General features: G+C 42.2%; 6 protein-coding genes across 12 annotated transcripts; 3 read left to right on the top strand and 3 right to left on the bottom strand.

Annotated features, from left to right (window-relative positions):
• Positions 1-118: 118 nt before the first annotated feature.
• On the bottom strand, positions 119-8665 carry LOC6729479 (sodium-independent sulfate anion transporter). Of its 2 annotated transcripts, XM_016177475.3 has the most exons (6): positions 8123-8664; positions 3117-3307; positions 2073-2320; positions 1235-2006; positions 871-1173; positions 119-808 (listed from the first exon to the last, which is right to left on the bottom strand). In XM_016177475.3, the coding sequence occupies exons 2-6, from the start codon at positions 3253-3255 to the stop codon at positions 306-308; spliced, it is 1965 nt and encodes a 654-aa protein (XP_016036151.1). In that variant the 5' UTR covers positions 3256-3307; positions 8123-8664; the 3' UTR covers positions 119-305. The 2 variants fall into 2 exon arrangements, with proteins under 2 accessions (XP_016036151.1, XP_044779220.1); XM_044923285.1 differs by lacking the exon at positions 3117-3307 and having other exon boundaries at positions 8123-8665.
• A 681-nt stretch (positions 8666-9346) lies between these two features.
• Positions 9347-10612, top strand: LOC6729478. Of its 2 annotated transcripts, XM_016174763.3 has the most exons (4): positions 9347-9445; positions 9503-9655; positions 9715-9882; positions 9937-10612. In XM_016174763.3, exons 1-4 carry the CDS (start codon positions 9386-9388, stop codon positions 10090-10092), a joined length of 537 nt encoding a protein of 178 aa, XP_016036150.1. In that variant the 5' UTR covers positions 9347-9385; the 3' UTR covers positions 10093-10612. The 2 variants fall into 2 exon arrangements, with proteins under 2 accessions (XP_016036150.1, XP_002104788.3); XM_002104752.4 differs by having other exon boundaries at positions 9367-9655.
• LOC6729477 lies at positions 10064-13887 on the bottom strand. The gene is made up of 4 exons (XM_002104751.4): positions 13327-13887; positions 12368-12514; positions 11117-11293; positions 10064-10987 (listed from the first exon to the last, which is right to left on the bottom strand). The coding sequence occupies exons 1-4, from the start codon at positions 13469-13471 to the stop codon at positions 10896-10898; spliced, it is 561 nt and encodes a 186-aa protein (XP_002104787.1). The 5' UTR covers positions 13472-13887; the 3' UTR covers positions 10064-10895.
• A 5440-nt stretch (positions 13888-19327) lies between these two features.
• LOC6729476 lies at positions 19328-25167 on the bottom strand. Of its 4 annotated transcripts, none has more exons than XM_039295409.2 (2): positions 25150-25167; positions 19328-19972 (listed from the first exon to the last, which is right to left on the bottom strand). In XM_039295409.2, exon 2 carries the CDS (start codon positions 19970-19972, stop codon positions 19559-19561), a length of 414 nt encoding a protein of 137 aa, XP_039151343.1. In that variant the 5' UTR covers positions 25150-25167; the 3' UTR covers positions 19328-19558. The 4 variants fall into 4 exon arrangements, with proteins under 4 accessions (XP_039151343.1, XP_039151341.1, XP_016036148.1 ...); XM_039295407.2 differs by lacking the exon at positions 25150-25167 and adding an exon at positions 20130-20206; XM_016177473.3 differs by lacking the exon at positions 25150-25167 and adding an exon at positions 20027-20197.
• Positions 20409-22161, top strand: LOC6729475 (E3 ubiquitin-protein transferase MAEA). The gene has a single exon (XM_002104749.4). The coding sequence runs from the start codon at positions 20577-20579 to the stop codon at positions 21759-21761; it is 1185 nt and encodes a 394-aa protein (XP_002104785.1). The 5' UTR covers positions 20409-20576; the 3' UTR covers positions 21762-22161.
• Positions 22268-24640, top strand: LOC6729474 (ras-related protein Rab-13). Of its 2 annotated transcripts, XM_016174764.3 has the most exons (6): positions 22268-22403; positions 22458-22591; positions 22862-23154; positions 23215-23328; positions 23387-24056; positions 24502-24640. In XM_016174764.3, exons 2-5 carry the CDS (start codon positions 22468-22470, stop codon positions 23495-23497), a joined length of 642 nt encoding a protein of 213 aa, XP_016036147.1. In that variant the 5' UTR covers positions 22268-22403; positions 22458-22467; the 3' UTR covers positions 23498-24056; positions 24502-24640. The 2 variants fall into 2 exon arrangements, with proteins under 2 accessions (XP_016036147.1, XP_039151340.1); XM_039295406.2 differs by having other exon boundaries at positions 22312-22591.
• Positions 25168-25640: the final 473 nt, after the last annotated feature.

Genomic DNA, 25640 nt, shown 5'->3' with positions numbered 1-25640 from the left:
TGCCCAACTATTTAAATTCAAAATAAAATATATCCGATAAGCAAAACTAAAACTTTTAATTGATTTGAATTAACAAATCACACTAAGTTTTACCCTTTCATTAAATAAACAAGATAAATTATTTTTGATCGTTATTATTACGTAATTAGGAAATACACTTATTTGTTCAGCTTACAAGTTCTAATAGTTTTGTGCTCTGGCTAATACTACACAATTAGTTCACGATCTATTTACAATGCCATAAATAATTAAAGCAAACACTTAGCCTAAATTATTTGTATCACGTGTTGAGGAGAATGAGCCAGTTAGGCCGTCTCGAGCCGCTTCTGCACATAGTTGCGCTCCTTGAGCAGCTCATCCAACTGCTGCTCCTGGTAGTAGACCACGAACTGGGCCGCCGACACGTGCTCGAAAATGGAGCAGATACTCGGCTTGAGGTTGTAGAAGAAGAGCAGCTGTCCCCGCTGATTGAAATCACTGATCAGTGAGTCTATAACCGTGGCCGTTGTGAAGTCAGCCCCGTAGACATGCGACGCATCGATGACCACTGGGACATTTTGCCTAATGGACTGCTTGTTGACAAGATTCCTTACATAATCCACAGACGGGAAGATCAGGCATCGATCTGGCGTGATCATGGAGTACTCCACACCCGACTGGGTGGTCAGTAGCTCGGTGGTCAGCTTCGGACGCGCAGCGTGGTAGAGGATAAAGATGACATTGAGTCCAACTCCAATGAGGATGCCCCACTCCAGCGGCAAGACCAGGCAGGCCACAAAGGTTCCAACTCCAGGCACCAGATCACTTTCTAAAGGGTTATTAAAGTAAGATTAACAAATGACTACTACCTCCTCATTTTGTATGACTTACTCTTCGACCTCCACATGGGCTTGACCACCTTAACTTCAATCATGAAGACCACGGCGGATATAATGATGGCTGCCAAGGTAGGACGTGGAATGAAGTAGAAGTAGGGCGTGAGGAAGAGCAGGGCAATCATGACCAGGCCACCGGAGTAAATATTGCTCAGGGGAGTACGGACACCACTGGCATTATTGACTGCTCCACGACTAAGGGCTCCAGTGCCCGGAAAGGCTTGGACAAAGGAGTTGAAGATGTTGGCCGTTCCAATGGCAATCAATTCCTGCGAGGCATCCACTGGCTTGCCATTGGCTAAAAGGATCGCCCATTATTATAGGGAACCATATAGGAAAAGATAGAGCTTAACACTCACCAAACGCCTTGCAGATGGCTATGTTTTCCATGAGCGAGATCAAGGGAATCACCACCAAGCCGGAGCCCATGCTGTGAACCATCTCCACGAATCCCTCAGCCACTCCATTGCTGGTTTCATTGGCAGTCAGCGATGTGGGTGGCAACTGGATGCTGGGAAGCCCTGGTGGTATGTCTCCCACAACTCGGAACGGAGCTCCATGCTCCTCGGTGTGCAGCAGATAGCCCATAATGCAGCAAACGACCACCAGGATGGCATTTCGAGCAGTGCCCACGATCCAAAGGATCTTGTTCACAGCCCGCTGAAAGGATGAGCATTCCTTCTCGTCGGCTGGTCCAATTCGACAGGATGACAGACTGCGCATCAACAGCAGGATGACAATGCAGGTGAGCCCCAGTACCGTGTCTCCTGCCCTTGTGTGCTCGATGTTGTGGAAGACTTGCGTCCAGATCTCCACGAAGGTGTTGCCCTTGGCCGTGATGCCCAGGACACTTTGGATCTGGGAGGTGAGGATGATCAGCGAGACGGCGGAGGTGAAGCCCGAGGAAACTGGTCCGGAGACGAAGTCAATCAGGAAGCCCAGTCCGAAGAGGCCCATCAGCAGCTCCACAATTCCACTGAGCAGGCAGAGCAGCACCGATTTCTGCCAAGATCCTTGAGCAGCCTGATAAGTAAGCAGGGCCACAATCGCAGATGGCCCCATGGGCACATCCTTGCAGCTGCCCAGGAATATGTACACAAAGCAGCCCACAAAGGAGGCATACAAGCCATACTGCCCAGAGGAACATTTCGATTATAATTTCTCCTTGAAAGTTATATTAATATATATGCTACTTACAGCCACGGGCAGTCCTGCTATTCCCGCATAGGCCAGTGCCTGTGGGATGACGGTGAGACCCACTGTGATGCCCGCCACCAGGTCACCCACAGCATCCTGGCTGTTGTACTTGGGGAGCCATCCGAGGATCGGGAGTCTCTTGTGCAGGGTCTTGCGATTGAAGGTGCGCCGCTGGCAATCCTGCAGCCAACTGCGGGTGCAGTCCAGTGTGCTCACTGATGGCTTCACCTTCTTGCCGTCTTCAGTGACTGCAAAAGATATGGCGGAAATCAAGAGAGATTCGATGAAATGGCTAAAACCGCACTGATTCATGAGCACGTACTGCAGAACCCCACGCTCGATCGACTTTTTGCTGGTTCCCACCCTGCCATTTAGTTTCAGTTTGCTTTCTGCTATTTTAATTGCTTTTGGTTTTCATTCTGATCTACGTGAATTTCATTGTCAAGGCCAAAGCAAAAGTTTTGTAGCTGAGAAAACGTGGAAAACAATTGCATCTACGAGTATCTCCGAGCGGGGAGCACGCGGCGTATACTTGATGCACCGTTTTTCTTGCCAGAAACATTCGCTGAATTCCATTACTTTAATTGCAACTAACAGGGAAATAACTAACTATGAAATCAATCTGTAACTTGTGGCATAAGTTGCTTCCAAACTAAAGAGCTTAGGTAATAGTAGTTAAATGGGCAGCTCTCGTGATTCGGAAAGCTCATTAACTTGTTCCTACAAAATAATTAATTTAATTTGATTTTGTAGTTCATAATTCACCAGCTAATAGCCAAAATTGCTAAAGCTATTTGAGTCACCATTTTAATGTTTGGTAATTTGTTAAAAAAAATTATAATAAATCAATTGCTAGACTATTAAATGTGTACAGCGACAAACTATTTTATTACTTATTAAAAGATCATTCTACACGAACTCATCTAAAGTTTATTACAAATACAATGTGATTGATTTTACGGCAGCAAATAACTATATTTAATTTAACTCATCTAATTGGTTTCATAATCACTCCCAATAGTTGGCTTAACACTTTAGACTCACGGATAAATTCCTTGGATCCCTGGGATCCCACGCTGTTGCTGCTCCCATTGGGCTCGGTTAGATTGGTGCTGATGCTGATCGTGGAGCACTTGAATCCGTCGTTGAAGTAGACGTGATCCGAGGCCGGATTGGATTTCATCTTTGGAGCGGGGGTGGCAACAGCAGCTCTGATCAAAACAAACAAACAAACACTGCCCACAAAACACAAGTTGGCTTGAGTTATAATTGCCGGCGGATGGCACCAGGTGACACTAAATCTAATGGGCGGCACTCATAGGTGCATCTATAGGTTTTTTTTTTCGTTTTTTTCGTATTTTTAACGAAGGTGCCAAGTCAGGTATTTGGATAGTGTATCTGAAAGATGCCCGTTGTTCGAACGATCGGTTCTGGTCGCTTGGCTCTTCACACGGCAGCGTTTCGAACGAAACTGTTTTGTACTTGATGCGAACCTTGTCTTTTATAAAATTCAAAACTTTGTTGTTCTCGTCATCTTCGTCGCTGCGTTTGTTGTTAACTATTTTCGAGTCGCGTTGAGTGTCGTCGGGTCGTTTGTGGGTTTCGGGTCTGGAATCTGGCTTGTTATTATTATTATTGTTTTTTTTTTTGTTGTTTTGGGAAACCGGGACGATCGACGTTATGCGGGCTGCCCTGTGAAACTGATAATCCGACGAGGGGGAAAATGTAGGAAAACTGCGATAAAGCGAAGTTCCCATCGCGTGATTCGTTTTTTGTCTTATGAGCACTTACTGCCCAAAAACAAAAACAAAAACAAAACCCCATTGAGCAGCAAAACGAAAATCGAAGAAAAAAAAAGTAAATAAATAAGTAAAGAAAAGAGAAGAAAGGAAGTTGTAAATTCTTTTCGTATTAGTCCGTAATTATTTGGCTGGCTCGGCATTTTAGGGAGCATTCGCTCAACTCGTGAGCCGTTGTTCATTGTGTATTTATGTATCTGTATCTGTGATATTTTGGAACAAATGAGTGGAAAGTTACCCAGATTTTTGGACCCGAACCGAGTGTATTAATACCCGGGACTTTTTTTTAGGGAGAAATTTTCCATTCATTGCAGCAGCAGCAGGTAGATGCTTCTGTTTTTTTTTTTTTTCATTATAATTTTTTGTTGTCTTTCCGTGGTTTCTAGTCGTCGGGGGTTACCACTGGCAGTCAGGTGCTAAGATCTCAGAAAAACCAGATTTAACCACAAACAGACGGCTGACTGCAGACGAGGAGACACTAACTGGCCCAAATGTTGCATTCGGATGCCTGCAGCCCATGCTGCTACCAAATGGAGTAGTTTTGCCTGTTTTCGGGTTTTATCCTCCGCTTTATCGGGCATCTCTTAAATGCCATTAACATTAACATATTTTTAGGTACGCTTAATGAGATATTGCCTTATCAATGAGTACGCGACAAGGCTAATTGATTTGCCTTCAGCGCGCTGACTTGTATTAATATCATCATCTCCGTATAAAATGCTATATTTGTTTGGATTAAAGGAAGTAACGAAATCGGAGCACCAGCTCATTCCACAAATAGTGGTGCAAGTATTCTGAATATTTCCAAATGAACTTGACACTTTACAAACGTATAGACCCTTTGCTAGCCAAACAAAAGATGAGACCAAAAAATGTCATGGGTAAATAAATATTTAAATGCACAGCTTGGGGTCGTATTGTGTTTCTATGGAAATCAATGGATATACATAACTCGTGTGTTAACGCTTTGAACAAATTATTTTGAAATGCATTCATTGTAACCTTAGTTGCCGATCGCAAACTTTCTATATTTATGCTGATTGAAAGGCTTTGAAGTTATGCTGAAGTTCAAGATGAACATCGAAATTCAAGCGAATATCGCAAAAAACTTCCTAGACAGCTGATGCTGTGACAAATGGAATTATTTAAATTAATTGAAACGGGCTGTATGTGTTAAAAGCCCATAAATATCACTGTCTTTATAGCCCGGCCAAGATCAAAATTGGAGAAGCAAGCGGTTTCATACCAACTATTTTAAAGGCTTATAGGGCAAAATAATATATCAAATAAAATGTAAAAATTAAATATAAAAATACTTATGGTTACCAAGAGATAACTATAAAGTGAACGGGGGGTTTACCTAAAAACGAGGTACTCAAACTTTTTATGGGGTATTTTCGTAGTCGATCTTTAAGAGCTCCAACTGCCTTCCACGTTTTGAAACCACTCAATGTTTGGGTATTTTTCGTTCTGCCTTCTCCGTTGTGCATTTCGTTTCCTAATCGCAGTCCAATGACTTGAATACTACGATTATCAGTCAGCTGGCAAAATAGCATAATTTTTAATGAGTGTATACGTCAAGATGCCGGTAACTGGTTTTATACGGCCACCTCAATGATGGCAGACGACGGTGATCTTGGGGGGATTCTCCAGCTGCCGAAGTCGTCAGCTAATTTTGGATGATGTCAAACGAGCTGGCGCTTCTCACATCGAAAGTATTTTACATCCGAGGGCGTTTCCCTTTGTCTTATTTGTTTTGGTTTGGGTTTGGGTTTGGGTTTTGAGTTTGGGTTTTGGTTTATTTTTAACTATTTAAGCGCACAATTAGAAAGTGAGCGAAATGTGGGCGTGATGACTGAGGTTGACGCGCTGCAAGATTTGTGCTAATTGCCATCAAATTGAGGCTTCCTCAACGCAAATAAGTGTATTTAATTCAAGTTTGCATATACGCACTTAAGTATTACACACATTTTGCCCCATTGACACGCGCTCGAACTTTGCACCACAGCAGGTGTGTGACCCTTGGGTTTCGAAAATGTGGCAAAAATATTCGCTGGCATTTTGAAGTCGCATTAGATTTTGGTTTTTATACATTTATTTTGATCACTCCATAATTGAGTTAATATGCCCAACCAAACAGGAAGCACAAATGTTCGATTAATTGTTCAATTACATTTGCTGAATTCGTTTTTGCTGTTCCCTTTTTTTCACTGGCTTGTTTTTTATTTTCGCTCAACTGAAATTACAGGGCCAATTGCGAAATACATTTCGCATGACAGCCAAATTCCCACAAAAGGGCGTAACGAACAGCGGGGGGCGTGGTCGATCGCAGCACAATCACATCGAATCGAATCCGAGCCACACACTGTCGCCCATTTCAATGAAATGCGTTTGTTTGGTTTGTTTACCATTTCGATTCGGCCTGTTTTTGTCTATATATATGGCTTAAATATATCCAAAAGCTGTATTTAACACGATATAGTGGGGATAAAAGGGGGCTTTACACACATTGATTTTGCAGGCGGAAATCACGTATACAACACGTTGTCCCGCATGCAGACACAATGGCTTTGGCTTAGATAACTTACGATCTCGCGGGGGGAATTACTAAAAGGATTTATGACTTGTAGTTACAAAAGAAAACTATAAGGGCTTATTAGGCTGACTAATTTATTAGATGGCTATAAATATTATTTTAGAATAGAGAAGGTGAGAGAACAGATTGCACAATGCTTGGCAAACAAAATTGAAGTTCAAAGACAAACAAAGTGACTCAAAAAAGTACACCAATTTGTAGTTAGATGTTAATTCTTTTTGAGACCTTCCCTTGTTTAAAATCTAAAAATAGCTTGTACTTGTTATTCGAAATTTATTTTTAGCCCGAAATTCGTGGAAGACTTAATTGTTTAAGTCAATCGCAAAGGAACGCGAATTGAATCTGTCCGAAAATATGCTGTTTATATACCCAGAATTCAATTTGCAGTTTGTTGACTTTAGACTCGGTTTTTTATGAAGATGCCCTGCGCGACTCTATAAAATTTAAACAAACAAATTCAGCAGAAGTAATTGAAACAACGTGCCAAAATCACATTGCAATTTCCTCGTTAGTTGATTATTATTTGATTATAAGAGTGATTAATCGCAGGGCAAGCCAAATTTAATTTATGTTCACACAAAACGGGTTCCATAATCTATATTAGACGGCGATCAAAGTTAGACTAACCATTCGTTTTCAGGCTTAATGGATTTTTAGGGGGAGAACAGCTACCGGCTTTTGTTTGTTTTGAATATTTATGGCTCGATTGTTCATATTTGATGGAGCGCAGTATTTGATAAGTTGGCAATTTTTATGCAAAACGCGTTTCCCCCACCGATTACGCAGCAAAGAAAACCAGAAGCGAACTCTTATTTTTCCATCCAAATATTGTTTATTTAAGCATCACTTAATCTACTATAGCATATTTGCTTAAGATATGCAAGTCGAGCTCATGTGATGGGCAATTAAAACCGAAATAAACTAGTTTGAGCAGCAATTCGTGGAATTTAAGCTTGAAGATTCCTTAAAATAATTTCTGAATGAATTTATATACTGCATCATTGCATTTAATTATATGAGATTTTTGGAGTCGCAATCGTAAAGAGGCCACTTTTTTGTAATGCCAAATAGTTAATTGACATTAAAATGTATTTAGACTTAAGACTTTAAGTTAGCCAAAGTTCCGCTTGAGCACGTTTTCGCATTTAAGTCACGTAATCTATAAATTAATTTTAAGTGCCATTCTCGCGTGTTCTTTTTGCAATTACCACGTTGCAGCCTCTGGAATGCAACATTTAGGTAGCAAAACTATTACTTTTGGTTTAAACTCAGGTATTCCGACTTGGAAAACTTCGAGATGCGCAGATAACGAAAATATTTTCAGTGATTCATTTAATTGACACTTCATTTAGGATATCATAAAATTAGCAACTCTTTTCGGGATCCCATAATGGCAATTAGCATGTGGCGTTGGCTTTGAGGGACTCATAAACAAATTAGTAATCGTTTAGTGATAAATGTTAATCGACCGTTTAGACTGCGTCAATGGATTTGGTTGAAAGAGGTGCTAATGCCAAAATCCGATGCGAAACTTTCGCAATGGGAAATCTCACTCTTTTCAGTACCAATTACTATATATACCTTATAGATCAAGGGCCACCCATAACTCAGTGTCACTTTCTGATGTCAGAGTTGAAATATTTCGATGGGCTTACCTGTGTAGATGGCTTGCATTGGGGGCTTAATTAGCCCAATTACGCCTGGAATGCCACTGGCTGGCGTTTTTTTCCACTATTCTCTATTGAATTTGGCTGAAACGATGTGTGGCCACCGGAAATGTGATTTCGCTGGCTTTGACTTTGGCGCGCGTCGCACACCTCAAAAACTCGGTTGTGTCCCCTTCAGTTCTTCATTGTCAGTGGGTTCTAAATAGTTATAAGTTTGCATATATGAATATGCCACTACTTGCGGAGTATATTTTTTTTTATGGCATATGCCAAATTTGCATGCAAATCACTGCCGAAATGCAACCATTAAGTTCGAGCATAAATGGTGCGTTTATAATTTGTTTGCACACACGCGAACCTCGGATTCGATTCGAGGCTTGGAGTTTCGTTTGTTTGCGGATGGCACAGCCGAAGCGGTTAGGTAAACATGGCTAACTAACTGCCCGTTCAGATCTCTGGATCGCCCTCGCCGAAAAGCCCTCGAAGTTGTCACCTCTCGGAGACCGATCGTGTAATTGTGCTTGGGAGCGTGGCGCTGTTTGTTTTTGTGATCCGAGAGTGGAGCTTTGTGTGCCCGCGCCGAGCTTTTCACTTCCACTACAGCCCCCATTTCTCTGCGCTCTTTCTCCAAATTCCCGATTGCCCGATTCTCCAATTCTCCGCTCCTCTGGCCGGCGAGAAATTTGAAAGTAATCAGCGAATGGGGGCCAGCGAAAGGCGTTGGCATTACAAAATATCCAGCTTGTTAACATATTGAAAACTGTGCTGCTGCATTAAATCTACACCGAACTATTTATAATCAATGCCGTGCATTTAATCGATTTGGGTTGGATAACCGATCGTTTGGCGTAGCCGCAAGTGTAGTTAGAAATGGGAATTTCTATTGGGGGGAAGCTATGTATTTATCCTTGGAATTTGAAATACGAGTATATATCATATCCGTAGTAAGTCAGTATCACAGCTGGACTGAAATCGATTCATAAATATTGCAACCATGTAAATATTTCCTTATTCTTAATCATAAGGGGTATGTTTATAGTCTAATACTAATAAGCTTTGCCTTAGGAGTGCGTACGTTCCAGTTCACTGAATCCAATTTTCGTCTGGTTTATCTGCATATAACTAGCAATTAAAGAAATTAAGGTAAAAGCAAACTTTACCAATATTAATTACAGATTTTTTTCTGATTTCAGTGAGTGAGATATAATGAAAATGTCGCTTCAGTTTCACTTGCTATCCGAATGAAATAAAATGTGCTTAGTAAAATACTTTTGCTTCGTGCTTGTATTGCATTTCATCATGATAAACCAGGTCAGAGGTTATAAATCAATTATTTGGCAATATAAAACCGCTTTCACTAAAACACAGATTTATTCTCATATCGAGTTCACGAACTTCAAGTGCACATCCATGAATAAGGAAGTGGCCGATTTCGAATACTGTTCTCTAAAATCAGTTAATCGAACTTATCAGTACATCTCCACCAGAATAAAGGTGCACAAATTACTGAACAGCCTAAAGGTTTGTTAAGCAAGTTAAGTTGTTTCAGCAAACTATTGAGTAAAATTGCTATATTTCAGGTTAACTTTGGTTTGCACCAACAGATCAATGGGTATAAGCCCTTTCTATACAACATCACTTTTGACGGTTGCCAATTCATCAAGAACACAAAGTCCAATGTCGTCGCCAAATACTTTTACGATTTTATTAGGAATATCAGCAACTTGAATCATTCCTGTCCGTACAACGTAAGAAAGATCGTGTTTCCTATGCCAGCTAAATATTATTCCCACTTTTTTTAGCACGACATCATTATGGATAAGCTTACCTCTGACACTATCAATTCCCGACTCCCAAAAGTTCTGCCCTTTCCCACAGGAAACTACATGTTTCAGACCTATTGGATTGCCAATGAAAAGTATCGTGCGGTAACCAAGATATATTTCTGTCTTTATTGATGGAAAAGTGCTGTTCGTTTGGGTTTTTAAAGGTTTTTATTAAATAGTATAGATAACAGCTACGAAGAAAACGGGTTTAATGGGTGAAGTTCTTAACTGGACCTGCAACTTGGACATGAAAATATTATTAACTTTTATCGTCTCCCGTACTTTATTATTATTATTATTATTTTATTCGATTATGGGCTGTGAGCTCGTAAAGCTATTTATGTTGAATACATACAAAAATTAAAAATGTTTCACATTTGTAATTGCGATGTAAGCGATCTGAATTCACAGTGCTGCTGAAAAGTTGCCTATCACTAGATAATTTCTCTCGATTTTCAGTGATTATTCCTGGACACACACGTACACTCATATAAAATTACAATAAAATGGTGCCAAACATTTGATCTAAAGTTACTTCGGTCTGTCTAGTGTAGTTAGTACGGACTAAGGTCGATTGGGGATCTATAGAAAACGTTTATCAGATAATATAATTATGTATATTGTATATAACGCAACTTTTCGTGAGAAGCGAATAAACTTGACGGTGGTACATATGAAACTTATACAATAGAACGACTTTTAGGCTAATGGCGACGAGTATCTAACTTTCTTAACTTCATTTCCACGTATTTTCTCTTATTTTTTTCGCTTTTTAAGATTTACTTTTCGTATTTTCATGTGTGAGGGGGTAGTGGTAGGGGTAGGATGATCTTTTGTTTCTGTTGGTTTCACTGAGGCACATTTGATGGATCACTGGGGTAGATAAACGCCAAACTACGACTTCCGGTTCCGGTTCCGCTTTCGCCGATCGCCTTCTAGAAATGCTTTCGCATGTGGGCGGATACCAAAAAGGGCGCCAGGAGTGAGCAGATCGAGACCAAGAAGCTGACCAGGCCTTGAAGATTGGCTGGAAGGTAAGGAAGATGGATTAGGAACCACGATCATGATATAATACTATATTTAAGTGTGAAAGAAAAATAACTGATGTAATACTATGAGAATAGATATGGAATGTATTGGATGCGGAACCTCTCACCTCCACTGCAAATGTCGTGCAGGATGTCCTCCACATATCCGTTGTCGTTGTCGCAGAGACACAGCTTGGTCTTGCTGGACATGAACTTGGCCACTCCGATGGTGCGGTTGCTGTTCTCGTACTGGCACACCATCCCATCCTCGCAGTCGTTGTTGCTGTTGCACTTGTGACGCAGGCCTGAAAAATGCGCATATATTATTAAGATTTTAGCATACCCCCAGTGGAATTAACCATACTCCATGATTATAACTAAATTTAAACCGACTCAATACACCGTTTCATTTAGCAGCCATTTTATTATAATAACGCTATTATGCAGACCTATAATAGTCTGGAAATGCGATACTCTGGAGTATTACAATGTATCCCCGCCAGAAAGTAGATCTGCCACACGGAGAACAACTCCCAATGCCGAAAACTGAGGAAACGTGCATGCAAAAATCGCGTATAACATTTCTCCTGGGCTGTGCATGTCACAAATTGGCACTGCGGCGATTCCCATTACCATTTGCCTCTCGTTTGGGGCCTCGTTTGAGTCGCCCCATCGGAGGAGTCACGACATCCTAACATAAATCCGACATCGACATTGCGCCGCCATAAAGCGGTCCTCCTCTGGCCAGGCCAAGAACTGGAGACGAGCTGGAGGAGGGCTGGAGAACTGGGGAACTAAAGGACCTAAGACCAAAGGACCAAAGAACTGTAGGGCCAACAATGGCGGGCACATGACCCAAGGATGCCAAGAAGGCAAGTGTGAATCGCGCACGGAAAACTAAATAAATAAGCAGGCAAATAGCGAAGAAAGGCGAAAGTGGGCTTTTTGGGGGTGGCCATCCTGGCAGGATGCTTCTTTGTTTAATTCTCATTTAGGTGGCGCCTTGGACGCATCACCTACATGCCACTTGAGGCACTGGCTCATCACGGAGGAGGCCTCCAAGAAAGCAGCGGCCTCTTAAATAATAAATGTAATGTGCATGTCTTAGCAATTAGCTGACTTTTTGTTGGCTGTTCTATTTCGGGAAAGTAGCTAAAGGATCCTGCAAAGGCGGGCGGTCAAAGGAGCGAAGATACAGGATATAATGATTAATATTTAACAGGAATCATTTTTAAGTTTTATAACATAATTAACTAACTAGTAACTAAAGCATATCAGACAGGAAAAACTTATTTTTGGTATCTCTAGATTACAACTTGTATATGTTTCTTCTCCTTGGAAAATACGGCTAAGTACCAATATAGTAGGTGATACATTACCTTTCAGGACATCCGGACAGCTGCCGGCCGAAGGAGGCGAGTCGTCGCCGCAAAGGCAACGCAGCTTGTAGTCATTGGGATCCTTGACGCAGCTGGTGCGATCTATCGCCGTGCAATCGTCGTGGGCACTGCACTCTCGTCCTTTAACTGCAATTAAGGATAAGAGTTCAAGTTAGAGAAGGACCCTTAACTGGCCAGTTTGCCTAGCTAATTGCTCACTAATTGTGTGATTATTTGGGGACCAACTCGCGCCAACACAAATCACCGCTTATCTATACCTATATATATCTACTTTATCCGTTCCTGTTTACCAGCTCCAATCACAGGGCTATTACCGCCCAGGGAAACCCCCGCTCCTAATGTCAGGGATTCGTGGAGCGTGGGTTGTCATTGCACTTGAGTGACTTGTTTGATCAATTCTCGATTCGATTTGTGTTAGCAATGCTCTGTGTTCTGTGTCGTGTCATTCAATCGCTGGCTCTGTGCCATAATTATTATTCCATTTATTTATGAGCGACTACCAAGTCAATCGAATGACAAATGATTGGATCAGGCAAACTGGATGGTTGGCTATTTGTTTGGCTAACGACCAGGTGTCTTAATTAGCGGTTAATCGAACTTAAGTGATGTAGCTTTATGGGGAAGGTCTAAGACAACGTATCTATCACATTATAATGAGAGTTAAGTGAAGTGCATTAAAATAGTTAACTCAAAATCAGTTTCTTAACAAAAAACTTCGATGTTTCTGTTCAAAGGCTTAAAATACTATAAAAAATGTTATAACTGCTCGTTTTGTTGGCTTTCTTAAATGCTTGAGTACGAGTTATAGCTAAATTACTGCACGTCTTATAAACTCGAACTCCTTTTAATCCCTCGCCCAATCTCGACAAGAAACTCCTCTTGACCTTGCCAGCGACTTTGATGGGGCTTTTTGTTACCAACCCCGGGGGTTCTCTTACCAATTGGGACGTGCGTGGGCGGCGGCTGATTGTTGGTCTTGCCAAAAGTGGTCAGAGCCGTGGAGCTGACCCCGAAGAGGATGATGAAGATGCCGAACAGCATGGTCAGACTGCCGCATTGTGTGAAGCGCTTCAGGGGCTGCATTTTCGAATCGGTAACTAATCGAGTTTTGAATCGAGACCAGGACTTAAAGAAGTCGGAAAGAAGTCCTTTTTCGGGTGTTATATAAATTCCACAGAACCGCAACGGGTTGCACACGCACTTTGCGAGCTTAAAAAACGGCCCAAAGGCTTTAAATTGGTTTACTCAACGCTTTTTTTCGTTTCTTTGTCGGTTTCGCGGGCGCAATTTTATGCAAATTTTCACACCGAAATCGTTTCCGCTCCGCCAGAAAGTCCGAAGCAAAACAAAACCGCACGAGAGGCGTCACTCCAAAAAATCTCCAATACTATGTGGCACTCGCTATCGCAACTTCCACTTGGGGTCTTCGGACGGGTAGCTCCAACCAGTCGCCTGCGCGCTCGAAATGCAAGTGAAGAATTCGCGGCGCACACGGACCTTAAGTTGCTGCGATGTCGCTGCTGGTGGCTACTTGGCGCTCGCGCACACCGGCGCCACCTCCCACCTGCCACCATTCATCTGCTACCCATCCGACTGCTCCTCGCCAGCTAGCCACCCACCGCCCCCGAAGTCCGCTCACCTGCTCAGCCAGGCAGAGAACCCCTTTTCCAGATTTGCGATGAATGATAGGCGCCTAACAGATACCCTTCTTCAAGGTAGGTAGGCTCACACTATATCAGACTTAAAATCACAATCAGCAAATCTTGTTGAATACTTTGTATGTTAACAATACGTAATACTTGTATTTATTTTAGTAAATTAGAAGTTGAGATACAATATTATAGAGCAGAACTTACTCTACATATGAAAGTAAAGTTCTGGTTTGTTAAAAAAAAACAACAGATTCATATTTCATTGTTTAAAAAAAAGAACTCATAATATATGTGGTAAAATAAATACAACTGAATATCAAGTTAAACAATACAGCTTGTTTTGCGTTATGGGAAACGATTCTGCTGACGCACACAAATTTTGGCAACAATGAGCTTCCCACAAAATGATAAAACATTAATTTTAGATGTAGGCAACCAACTGCGGCTGAGTCGAAATGAATTCACGCATTCCGGGACATCCATAAAATCGGATTCCAGGAGGACAGACACCCGCATGCATAATTAAGAGATCCCCCAAGTGGGCAAAGGGTATTCCACCAAAGGAGCTGGATGGCTTGGAATCTTGGGGCAGATTTCGAAACTTTCGCAGGCAGTATGGGATTAGTTTTGGGCCGTATGCTATATGGTATATATGCTATATGCTATATGGTGTATGGAAAGTGAGCTCCGACGCACTTGTAACTGCCTCGCTGCTTTTGTGTATTTCGTGAGCGAGTTTTGTTAACGAAGATGGATTTTTGTAGCTGCCTCACCTTCGTGCACCTGTTTTTATTGTAGCCGCTGGCGGAGGCGACCTCGTCCTTTTCTCCTCGTCCTCGTCCTGCGTGTGTGTGTGTGTGTGGGAACTATAATAATGACGAAGGCATTAGAGGCATACGACCATTGCATAGCCTACTTTTTGGGGCCCGCGGAGTCGAGCAACAGCCACAACAACAATAAAGTGTAACATTAGCACGCACCAGGCGAAACAACAACAGAAACTGGTTAGTCAAAGGCAAATAGTTATTTTGGCCATTATTCTTCGCTCGCTCCCTAATTTCTCCCGGCCGTTGTTTATGATTATTTTTTTTTTTACTTTTGGGGGCGCTGCATGGCCCTAATTACATTTGCTGAATTGCCCAGATGAGAGTGGCTTGCTTGTTGCTTACAACTTTTAACTTTTTTAACTTTCCGCTGCAGAATGCAGCTGAGCTGTCCAAAAAGGAAAGGTTACGGGCCACGCCCCTTTAGCCCAATTTGGCAAAGCAGCATTTAGGCGGATATCGAACAGGCAGAAACGGATGCCCAACTTTCGGCCATGTCTGCTCCAATCGTCTAAATATACGAAGCTCCACTTTTCAAACTGAGCCAATAATTTACACCCACCCATTCGAGGGGGAACACTTTGAGGTCAGTTGGGACATGAAGTACTCGTCCAATTTGCCAACACAAATTCCTTTGCACTTCGTGTACTTTCGATCCTCTTCCGACTCCGATTGCGCAAAATGTCAGGCTATATGGGTCTGGTGCTCATTATCTGCCTCCTCGATCGCCTTATAAACGATTGCTTTAATCGCTGCGACAGCATAAACAATTTTCCCCAACTAAATGCGAATTTATATCGCACACGCACGGCGAACGGAAAGGAAGTCCAGAAAATATATTCACGAAAATCGGTGGATATAACTAAATGGAACACGAATCTGGTCGGGTTCAAGGACCGTGGAAATCATTAAGACAAGCTTAGAAAATATATTTTATATATTCTTTCTATTCTATTTTAATAATCCAATTTTTAGATAAATTATACCATTTCATTTTAAGTAATTTAAAAATGTTGGGCAATATTAAAGAGATTTATGGTCCGCATTGTCATTTTTAATATTTTGTTGTAAGTAAAATAACATAATAATAATATAATATAGATGAAAGGCACTAATTACTAAAAGTTTCGTAATAATTTTTCTAGATTTACCAACTTGACAATGATTTATTCCATAGTACTTTTACCATTTACGCAAATCCTGCCGCAAAGCGTCATTCGGAATGGAAAATATTTATATTTACATGTAAAAATAAGTTCCTTTAATTATTATTCAGCCAGTCCAGTCCATTCAATTCGCCATGCGGCAGAGTCCGAAATTTATTTCGGATATTTATTTCTTGACATTATTGATAAATGTTGCCGGGCACAGCAGAGAAACGGAAAACAAGCAGGAAAATTATACGGAAAACTCACGAAATCTTTTCGCCAAATCAGAAACTGCAGCGAATCGTAAGCGCCGCCAGTGGGTTTTCCCCTCCGCTCTCCAAGGAAAATGCGAAAGACCACCGTAATTAAAGAACTAATTCGCTTTCAACAATTTGGGCGTCATGTTTTTGCTCTTAACTGATGATTAATTAGTGCGACTGTAGAATTTCTAGCAGCGATATATAATTTTCTCACGAAATCTCATCGAGCTGTACACAATCATGCCCAGAGGTCATCATATTACTGCTGATTATAACTCTGAGTGCGGAGCATTAGGCCCTCGAAAAAATGCCAATTTAAGGGACTTAATTCCACATTATGGCCACGTCTAATTGCGGCCACACACACACTCACTTACCTCACTCACTGCATGCAAGTTTGTTTTCGTGCGTTCCAGGACATGCACACACCACATGGCTTAGTCCTTAAAGGACTGCCAGCTCCTGCCCCCGAATGTTGCATGTGCCGCAAGGCGAGCGCTTCGATAGCCGCCGTTACTTGTTTTAGCCTTGTCTGTTGGCCAAGTCTTGACCAAATAACCTTTCCATGACTTTCCCAATTTATCACTCGACACATTGCCACATTGCCAGCTAGCTGAATGCAGCTAAATGCATGCTAAATATATGGGTGGCCAGTCGTATAACGATTATTTCAAGTTCATTTGTTAATGCACACCTTGATTTTCGCAATGGGGCGACACTTTTGGGGGTCTTTCGTCTTGGCCAATTCGCATGTCATGTTGGCTAAAAGAACTAAAGGCGACGCCAGGCTAGTGAAAACATAAAAATAACTACGAAATGCTGGGGCTCACGAACTTATTTTAATAACTCATGCGTGGCCAGGTCAGTACGTCATAAGGTTCTTAATCCCCAAAAGGAATTATAATTATAGCAACATTTTGAGAAATGTCGAGGAATTTAGTGTCGTTTGAATGGTATACAGTTCTACACGATCTACATTAAAGTAATAGAATTTTATAGAGATATAAACATAAACAGTGTTTCTACATTTAAATACCATATTTAACTAGTAAAGTTGGTGTGTTTAGCCTACATAAACTATTTTTTAAATTATACAAGCGTAAGGCAATCAGAAAAACAATAAAAAGTCATACCTCTAAAACAATCCAATTATTTTTTTAGCCGCATTGCATTCAATGGTCGCCCCTTCGGACAAAAGCTTTCTAAAAGCATATGAACTAAAGGATCGTAAAATATCTTTTATGAGGCTATTAACTGGGCTACTTAACCACCAACAATTGGAGGATCACAACAATATTAATTGGTAAATTTAATGTCTACCCATTTAAATTCGATGAACATATGACGTTTCCAGTGACCTATCTAAAGGCGAAGCCAAAAACTCATTATCCAAGGCGTCATCATCATCGGACGCTATTCATTACTCACCCGAAAGAACTGGGGAAAGGGATCGGGTCGGATGAAGTGGAGTGGTCAGTGCACACACCCTTCCTGGCGACCGACAAATATGCAAATTTACGCACATCAAAAAGTGAAAGTTCTAGAGGTGACCATAAAAACCCCAAAAACGCCGGAATGGAGTACCTACTCCTGAGCGAAAAAATCAATGCAGGCCAGCGGAGCAATGTGGTCAGTGGGGAAGGAAACGGCAGCGAAGGGAAGGGGCAGGAGCAGGAGGTGCCCTCCACTTCTGGGATGGAGTGCCGTAGGCTGCCCGGGCGGTGGAACACGATTAAGCCGCACTGATTATGGGTTACGACCATTTCTTATGGTAGCCCAAAAGGGCCGAAAACATCTACAACAAAATTGCCCCAGTAGCAGGTCCCGAAGAGAAGGACCATTGATGACGGCTCCGCTGCACGCAATCCATGACATCACCAAACTGCTCGGCTCTCCCTTGGCTTTGCCACCGAGCCGCAATCGGTTAGGTTGGCAGCCAGCACCATGCGAACTGTCCCACCCTTTCCCCAGGCGGGTTCTCCATGCTCCATGCTCGACACCAACTGGACACCTGCAAAAACCGTGGTAATGCAAATGCAGCTCACTAAGTTATTCTAATAAGTTTTTGTGTCACCCAGGAGCAGTGAACTTGTCAAGTGGATCAGGTAGTGTGTAAATCCGTCGGCCTGAGTGACGTTCTGTAATTGGAATTCAAATTGAAGAAGTGCCTGAATTAAATCGCCTTCCCGCCGGTTGTATTATTAAAATGCAATTTTTCAGAACCCAGGAGCCCAGGACTTCTCAGACATGCAATTTTCAATTGTTTGTCATTAGGGAAATCTCGATGTAAGTGCCTGACCTTTTGGGAATAATCACTGCTTGTGAAGGACGGATGCAATGGGTTTTAAATATTGGTTATGCTCCGTTTGGGAAAGGGAAGTCTTAGGATGATCTTGATAAGGTTCCTACAGCCAGGTAAAAAGGTGTAGTTCAATAAGATCAAATGTAAATATTTCCAAGTATTTTATCGTTAATTTTCTCAGTTTCAACTGCTGACAGAATCCAATACTTTTATGTCGAACTATTGTAATCCAACCAGTTCCACCTCACATCCTGGCCATAAGTTCCAACAAAATGTTTGTTTATTTGTTTGTTTTCGCGTTTTTGCACGGCACGTGTCCCAAATTTACCCGAAATGAGTAACTTCCGTTCCCGGGAATGAAAAATTACTTACCAAAGTCCCAGCATTTGGCCTGTGGGCATGGGTCAGGTTTTCATGGATTTTCAATTTTCGCACGTACACCTGGGCGGCTACACCTAATCTATGACTAATTATCGGAGCCCACTTGGACGTGGACGAAAGTCAATGTACCATAAAAGGAGGTTAATTCTATGCAATTTTGCATGGACTCGTGATTACTTTTCCCTCCAGCAGACGTATTAATTACATGGCGGAGCACATTAGGTCAACTCTCGAACTCCAACTAGTCGTAATGCTAATTACAAGAAATTAGAGTGAGCCGGCTCGTGTATGCTCAAAATGAATCATCCATAAAGAGTTGTAAGAATTTTGCGGATCATTAATTTCATACCATAAAAGTAACTGCCACGTGAATTGAACTATTGATGAACTTTAGTATATTTACAAATTTGTTGCTTTAAAATACTTTATATTATTCAGATTTTTCCAAAAAGTACTTATTGCATCTGGACATTAAACAGTCCCTTTAGATATGTGGCAATTCCATTAAATAATTTAAAAAATGTATACCTAACCTATTCTTGTAAATATTTGCAATTGTCTAAAGCCAGCTCTTACAGGATTCAGAATCTCCTGGAAAGAAATTTAGGATTCCTTGACTTCAGGCTCAACATATTTGCTATACAATAGCTTAATCACTTCAATCTTTCGGGACATTTTGGCTGGGAGTGACTTTTCCAGCTTCTTCAGCATTTCCTTCAATGATCGTTGATTGGCGAGCTCCTCCTTCTTTTTCTCCCGATATCTTTGCTGCCTGAGTCGGTCGGTTTCTCGCTTTGTTTTTAAAACCTTCGTGTTCTTTTTAACCACTTCCTTCAGTTTGCTGCGATACATCCTACTTCGCTCGGTTTCTCTGGCTCGGTATTCCTGATACTTGATCGGATCCTTTTTGATTTTCTCACGATAGCGCTTGGAGTTGTCCTTGGTTCCCTTCGTTGCTTCCTTTGATCCAGTTTTCGCTGCTTTGGAAGTCGCACCTCTGGTAGTTGCTTTAACCATCTGAAATAAGTTTTAATTTGCCATATAAGTAAGGTAATAGTTTTAATTACATACTTTGCCTAGTTAGTCTTTGTGAACTCTCAAAATGATTATGTATATTTATTATCTTTAATTCATTAATAGTTTATATTTCTGTTTAATGTTTTTCTCTTCAAACATTTGTTTATGTTTACTGGGCTTCAATCAGCTGTTATTAGTTAACAGTGCGGTAACAGCGCTGTATACTTTGCTGGAGCTGCCTAGAAGTTTAGCGGGAAAACACACAGAAGTATAGCTAAATTTATTCAAATATTATAAAATTTCTAAAACATTACGAAATCGGTTGATATGCACCCCGTCACTAAAAGGATACCTTCAATAAGATTTAAATATACGGACTTTTGTTTTTATATCATTTTCATATACATTCATTAGAAATCAAAAAATTAAGCGTTAGAAATAGCTAATTTACCAGCACCTTTCGCTCGGTAAGCTGACTGCTGGCAGTCTGGCAACGCTTAGCCCACAAAAGCAAAACAAAGCAATTGAAGGAAGGAAAAGAAAACGCAATTGCGTCTCTAAGAAAGAGGATAAAACCAAATTGCACCACAACCGAAAAGCAAAAATGTCGGAGATCAAGGCGTTGGAGCACGCCACCCTGAAAGTGCCATACGAGATGTTGAACAAGCGCTTCCGTTCGGCACAGAAGATCATCGACAGGGAGGTGGACCAGGTGACCAATGTATCGCGTCAGGTGGAAAAGGCCCTTGAAGCAGAGGAGGGTCCCATTCTGGCCGAGGTTACCAAGCTGGTGGATAACGTCGCGCAGAAATTGCAGGTGCTCAAGCGCAAGGCCGAGGAGAGCATCAACGATGAGCTGAGCGTCACACAGATCTGCAAGCGCAAGCTGGACCACCTAAAGGGCATTACACCACCAAGCAGCGTTACTGGCGATCTGTGGCAGGGGTCCGTGGATCAATGGAAGCGTATCCGACTAGACCGCCTGGTCATCGAGCACCTGCTACGCATGGGATACTATGAAACGGCCGAAGAGCTGGCAGCCAAATCCGATGTGCGCCACCTGACCAACCTGGACATTTTTCAGACGTCGCGCGAGGTCGAAGATGACTTGGCCAGTCACAGCACCACCAAATGCGTGCTTTGGTGTATAGACAACAAGTCTAAGCTCCGCAAGATCAACTCGACCATTGAATTCAGTCTGAGGGTGCAAGAATTCATCGAGCTAGTGCGACAAAATCAGCGCTTTGAGGCTGTGAAGCATTCGCGTCGCTACTTCCCCGCCTACGAGAAGACTCAGCTGAACGAGATTTGCCACGTGATGGCCCTGTTGGCCTATCCGGCCGATGCCCAAGCCGAGCACTACCGAAAGTACATGGATCCGCAGCGCTGGCAAAAGTTGGTGTTGGACTTCCGTCAAGAAAACTACCGCCTCTTCCAGTTATCCAGCACGTCTGTCTTCTCGGCAGCCGTGCAGGCCGGTCTGTCGGCCCTGAAGACGCCCCACTGCTATGCCCAGACCTGCCGCAACCTGAACTGCCCGGTGTGTCAGGAGGATCTCAACCGCATCGCTCTCAAGTTGCCATACTCGCACTGTGTGCAGAGCCGACTTATATGCCGGGTCACAGGGCTGCCACTCAACGAGCACAATCAGCCGATGATGCTCCCCAACGGACAGATCTTTGGCCAGATGGCTCTGCCGGACATCACCAAAGACGACGGCACCGTCACCTGTCCGGTGACCAATACGAAGTTCTCCAACCCCAAGGTCGAAAAGGTCTTTGTGATGTAAGCGGCACTGGATTCGACGCCCTCTTCCTACCCAACCGCACTAAGTTAAGCAATGAACAACTCTATTTTTGAACATGTAACTTCATATCTATTGTGTACACCTATGTCTAATATTATTACTATTGATAAGCCAGAGAGCCCGCGAACATCCACGATTTGAATTCCGATTTCGATTATTCGGCAACTGAATGCTGCTGCTGCTGCGCGTGCGCAGGTCTATTGATTAGTTGACTCCACTCCGCATCCACGGGCTGGTTTGTTTCGCAGTCAGTGCTTCGAAGTTGATTCACGCGTACTGCGTAATTTGACTCTGCCTCCGAAGTGGCACACTATGCACACCTAACACCACTTATATATTACATTAAAATACAAATGAAATAAAGGTTAAATCGTACGACTTATGCCTGAAGCCACTTGTCAATTAGCACGAGCTCCGGACTGATTCTGTTGTGGAAACTGTGAAAATTTACAACAAATCCGTGTGACGCCGCTGGAACAGCTGCGAGCAGCAACAAACAAGCCAGGCCAGCGGATACATAAACAAGCACAAGCTGCAGCCCGCTACTACCCCTCGTAGCCAAAACCGAACCACCACCACCACTTGCACCACCCAACTACCAATAACAACAACGCCAGCCCATCTGTAACTGAAAACCTCCGCAGTTAATATTACAATTCCTAACGAAAACTCCGCCAGCTCCGTCAACATGGCACTGGACTTTGTGGCCACCTATAAAGTTCTGGTGCTGGGCGACTCTAATGTGGGCAAGACCTGCATCGTCCACAGATATTGCGACGAAAAATACTACGACACATACATCTCAACGATAGGTAAGTGCTCCCAATGTGGTCACATCAGCCCCCGAAATAATAGTTCCAAAATTGATTTGGAAAATATAATGTTGAAACACTATCTGCCATTTACAATAGAGTTACTAATTTGGAAATCGGACACTTATTTGACGCCTATTGACTTTGAATGGCTCAATAGTCAATAGTTTCCCATACATTCCTATTTGTTTTGAAAACTATTATTTCTACCTTGGCTGTAATCCGCCTTTGATGTGCAGTAACCCACTAGCATCCCATTTTATCTCCCAGGCATAGACTTCAAGCAGAAGCTGATTAACCTTGATGGCGTGCCTATAAAGCTGCAAATCTGGGACACGGCTGGCCAGGAGAGATTCCGGACATTGACCACGGCGTACTATCGGGGCGCCATGGGCATCCTACTCATGTACGACGTGACCAACCTGGAAAGCTACAACAACCTGTCTTACTGGTTACGCAACATACAGGAGAACGCTTCGCCGGACGTGGTTAAGGTGCTGGCGGGCAACAAATGCGAGTGCTCCGCCACCCAGCGCATGGTGGACAAGGAGAGGGGCGAAAAGGTAAGTGACTACAGGAAGTGCAGCATCGACACCAATAACACCATCCTATGCTCTCTCCAGATTGCCGAAAACTTCGATATGCCCTTCTTCGAGGTGTCTTGCAAATCCAACATCAATATCGAGGATGCCTTCCTGTCGCTGGCCCGTAAAATCCGCGAGCAAAGGGAGCGACGGGTAAGATGCCTTAAAATAACCCAATAGTTAATAGGCTAATACTTCAATTTTCTCATAGGGGGACAACTTTGATAACGACGAGAGCAAAGACAAGAAATCACCCGGCTCCAATGGCCTAGGAACCTTCAGTCTGGGCAGCCTTTCCGGCGAGAATCGCTGCACCTGCTAAATACTGAGCGATGGATTACGATGCGATCGCAACCGCAAACCGCAGAACCTGAACAAGTTGTCCAAAGCTATTGAGCGTTGTAGCATTGTGGCCAAGTTCGCGAACGGGCCACCTTTTAGACGGGCCTGCATTAAAGTGAAGCGTTCAGATTGTGCATTTTAAGGTACACTTAGTCCAAGAGAAGATAGCATAAATATTTTAGCATATTCCAGCAAATACATAACGGTCGATTATACATGCATATTGTCTCGATTCCAATAATTATAATATAATGCTAAATATAAAAACATTTATACTCGTAAGAAATGAAATCAAGTCTATGTGGGGAATTGGGTTTTTTTACAGATAATATTATCACTGTGAAACTTCCCTAATTGACCTCATGTTCTTATCAACTTATTTATATCAAAATTTTTATTTATATTTAAAATATAAACCTTGTTTTTCAAGGCATCATTGACTAGATTCTTTCTGTCGCTCAGAATGATCGTTACTCAAGTTCTCATCTTCGGAGTCGTCCTCCTGTTAAATATACATCCACCGTTTTGCCGAAGGCAATGTAAGAATTGAATGTATACATGAAAATAATATTTAGCCAGTGCGAATAAGTGTTATGCGTAATTATACCCGTTACTCATAGACTAAAAGGGTTTACTAGATTCGTTGAAAAGTATATAACAGGCAGAAGGAAACTATTCGGGCCATATATGGCATACATATTCTTGATCAATAAACGAGTCAATCCGATTATGTCCGTTTGTCTTTCCGCCCGTATAAACTTCAAGATCTCAGGAACTATATAAGCTAGAAAGATTAGGCACGCAGATTTCAGAGACGTAGACGAAGTAAATTTCTATCGACCTTTTTTCCAAACCGCCCAGCTGACTAACGGGTATATGATAGTCAGGGATCACGACGAATGCTATCGTTTCATACGAATGCTATCGTCGTGATCCCTCTCTCTCTTGTTTTCTTTAAATTTAGTCTAAAACTTAATATTTTAGGTTGGGGTGATGAAGTTCCTTGGCAACGTGGCTAACAGGATAATGACAATGAAGGAGAAGCAAAGCAACGATTGGAACGCAGCTAATTTTGCTATTAACTCGAAATACATATGTCAACAATAAAGCACATACCGTGTGATGTTTTGATTTTTGAGAATGAATTTTAGGGATATATGTAGCATTATGTTTAGAACACCGGGAGCAAAGGGAGCGGCGGGTAAGATGCCTTAAAATAACCCAATAGTTAATAGGCTAATACTTCAATTTTCTCATAGGGGGACAACTTTGATAACGACGAGAGCAAAGACAAGAAATCACCCGGCTCCAATGGCCTAGGAATCGCTGCACCTGCTAAATACTGAGCGATGGATTACGATGCGATCGCAACCGCAGAACCTGAACAAGTTGTCCAAAGCTATTGAGCGTTGTAGCATTGTGGCCAAGTTCGCGAACGGGCCACCTTTTAGACCTTTTAGACGGGCCTGCATTAAAGTGCAGCGTTCAGATTGTGCATTTTAAGGTACACTTAGTCCAAGAGAAGATAGCATAAATATTTTAGCATATTCCAGCAAGTACATAACGGTCGATTATACATGTGTCGGAGCACAATTATTATTCTCCATTTCGCGCAGCGAGTTTCGAACGCACCGAAGATCTACACACAATTAATTTGTGTCACTCACTTCTTCTCCGTGCTACCCTTCGAACCACACTCGGCGACAGCGACCACACGCTGCCGCCGCGCGCTGTAACGGGAGATGCCAAAGCTGCAAAAATACAGCCGACCAATAGCAACGCAGTATGCAACAATGATTTCCCCGAAATGATGAAATTATTGTACTTCTGGAATATTCTAACACACAATACAATATGATGACATACCAATGATTTCCCCGAACTGATAGAATTATTATTCTTGTGAAATATTCTAGCACATCCACCAGCTTACAAAAGTATGCGCCGACACATGCATATTGTCTCGATTCCAATAATTATAATCTAATGCTAAATAAAAACACATTTGTACTCGTAAGAAATGAAATCACGTCTATGTGCAATGGGGGTGTTTGTGTTTTGGTTGTCTTCGGGACATATGGCTATCAGTTCGGGACTTTCCTCTTTGACGCTCTTATCAGCAT

Source organism: Drosophila simulans, chromosome 3R (genome assembly GCF_016746395.2).
Source record: "Drosophila simulans strain w501 chromosome 3R, Prin_Dsim_3.1, whole genome shotgun sequence".
In the NCBI taxonomy this organism is placed as follows: domain Eukaryota; kingdom Metazoa; phylum Arthropoda; class Insecta; order Diptera; family Drosophilidae; genus Drosophila; species Drosophila simulans.
This window is presented reverse-complemented; position numbering and strand designations above follow the sequence as displayed.

Bases quoted from the DNA above. Each gene is read 5' to 3' on its own strand.
- LOC6729479 (XM_016177475.3), bottom strand. From the start codon at position 3,255: ATGAAATCCAATCCGGCCTCGGATCACGTCTACTTCAACGACGGATTC. The intron at 1,174-1,234 runs GTGAGTGTTAAG...CGATCCTTTTAG, and splicing joins AGCCATCTGCAAGGCGTTTG to CCAATGGCAAGCCAGTGGAT. The intron at 809-870 runs GTAAGTCATACA...ATAACCCTTTAG, and splicing joins GCCCATGTGGAGGTCGAAGA to AAAGTGATCTGGTGCCTGGA.
- LOC6729478 (XM_002104752.4), top strand. From the start codon at position 9,386: ATGTGCTTAGTAAAATACTTTTGCTTCGTGCTTGTATTGCATTTCATC. The intron at 9,656-9,714 runs GTTTGTTAAGCA...GCTATATTTCAG, and splicing joins AATTACTGAACAGCCTAAAG to GTTAACTTTGGTTTGCACCA. The intron at 9,883-9,936 runs GTAAGAAAGATC...CACTTTTTTTAG, and splicing joins ATCATTCCTGTCCGTACAAC to CACGACATCATTATGGATAA.
- LOC6729477 (XM_002104751.4), bottom strand. From the start codon at position 13,471: ATGCAGCCCCTGAAGCGCTTCACACAATGCGGCAGTCTGACCATGCTG. The intron at 12,515-13,326 runs GTAAGAGAACCC...CCTTAATTGCAG, and splicing joins GCCCACGCACGTCCCAATTG to TTAAAGGACGAGAGTGCAGT. The intron at 11,294-12,367 runs GTAATGTATCAC...CGCATTTTTCAG, and splicing joins CTGTCCGGATGTCCTGAAAG to GCCTGCGTCACAAGTGCAAC.
- LOC6729476 (XM_039295409.2), bottom strand. From the start codon at position 19,972: ATGGTTAAAGCAACTACCAGAGGTGCGACTTCCAAAGCAGCGAAAACT.
- LOC6729475 (XM_002104749.4), top strand. From the start codon at position 20,577: ATGTCGGAGATCAAGGCGTTGGAGCACGCCACCCTGAAAGTGCCATAC.
- LOC6729474 (XM_016174764.3), top strand. From the start codon at position 22,468: ATGGCACTGGACTTTGTGGCCACCTATAAAGTTCTGGTGCTGGGCGAC. The intron at 22,592-22,861 runs GTAAGTGCTCCC...TTTATCTCCCAG, and splicing joins CACATACATCTCAACGATAG to GCATAGACTTCAAGCAGAAG. The intron at 23,155-23,214 runs GTAAGTGACTAC...TGCTCTCTCCAG, and splicing joins ACAAGGAGAGGGGCGAAAAG to ATTGCCGAAAACTTCGATAT.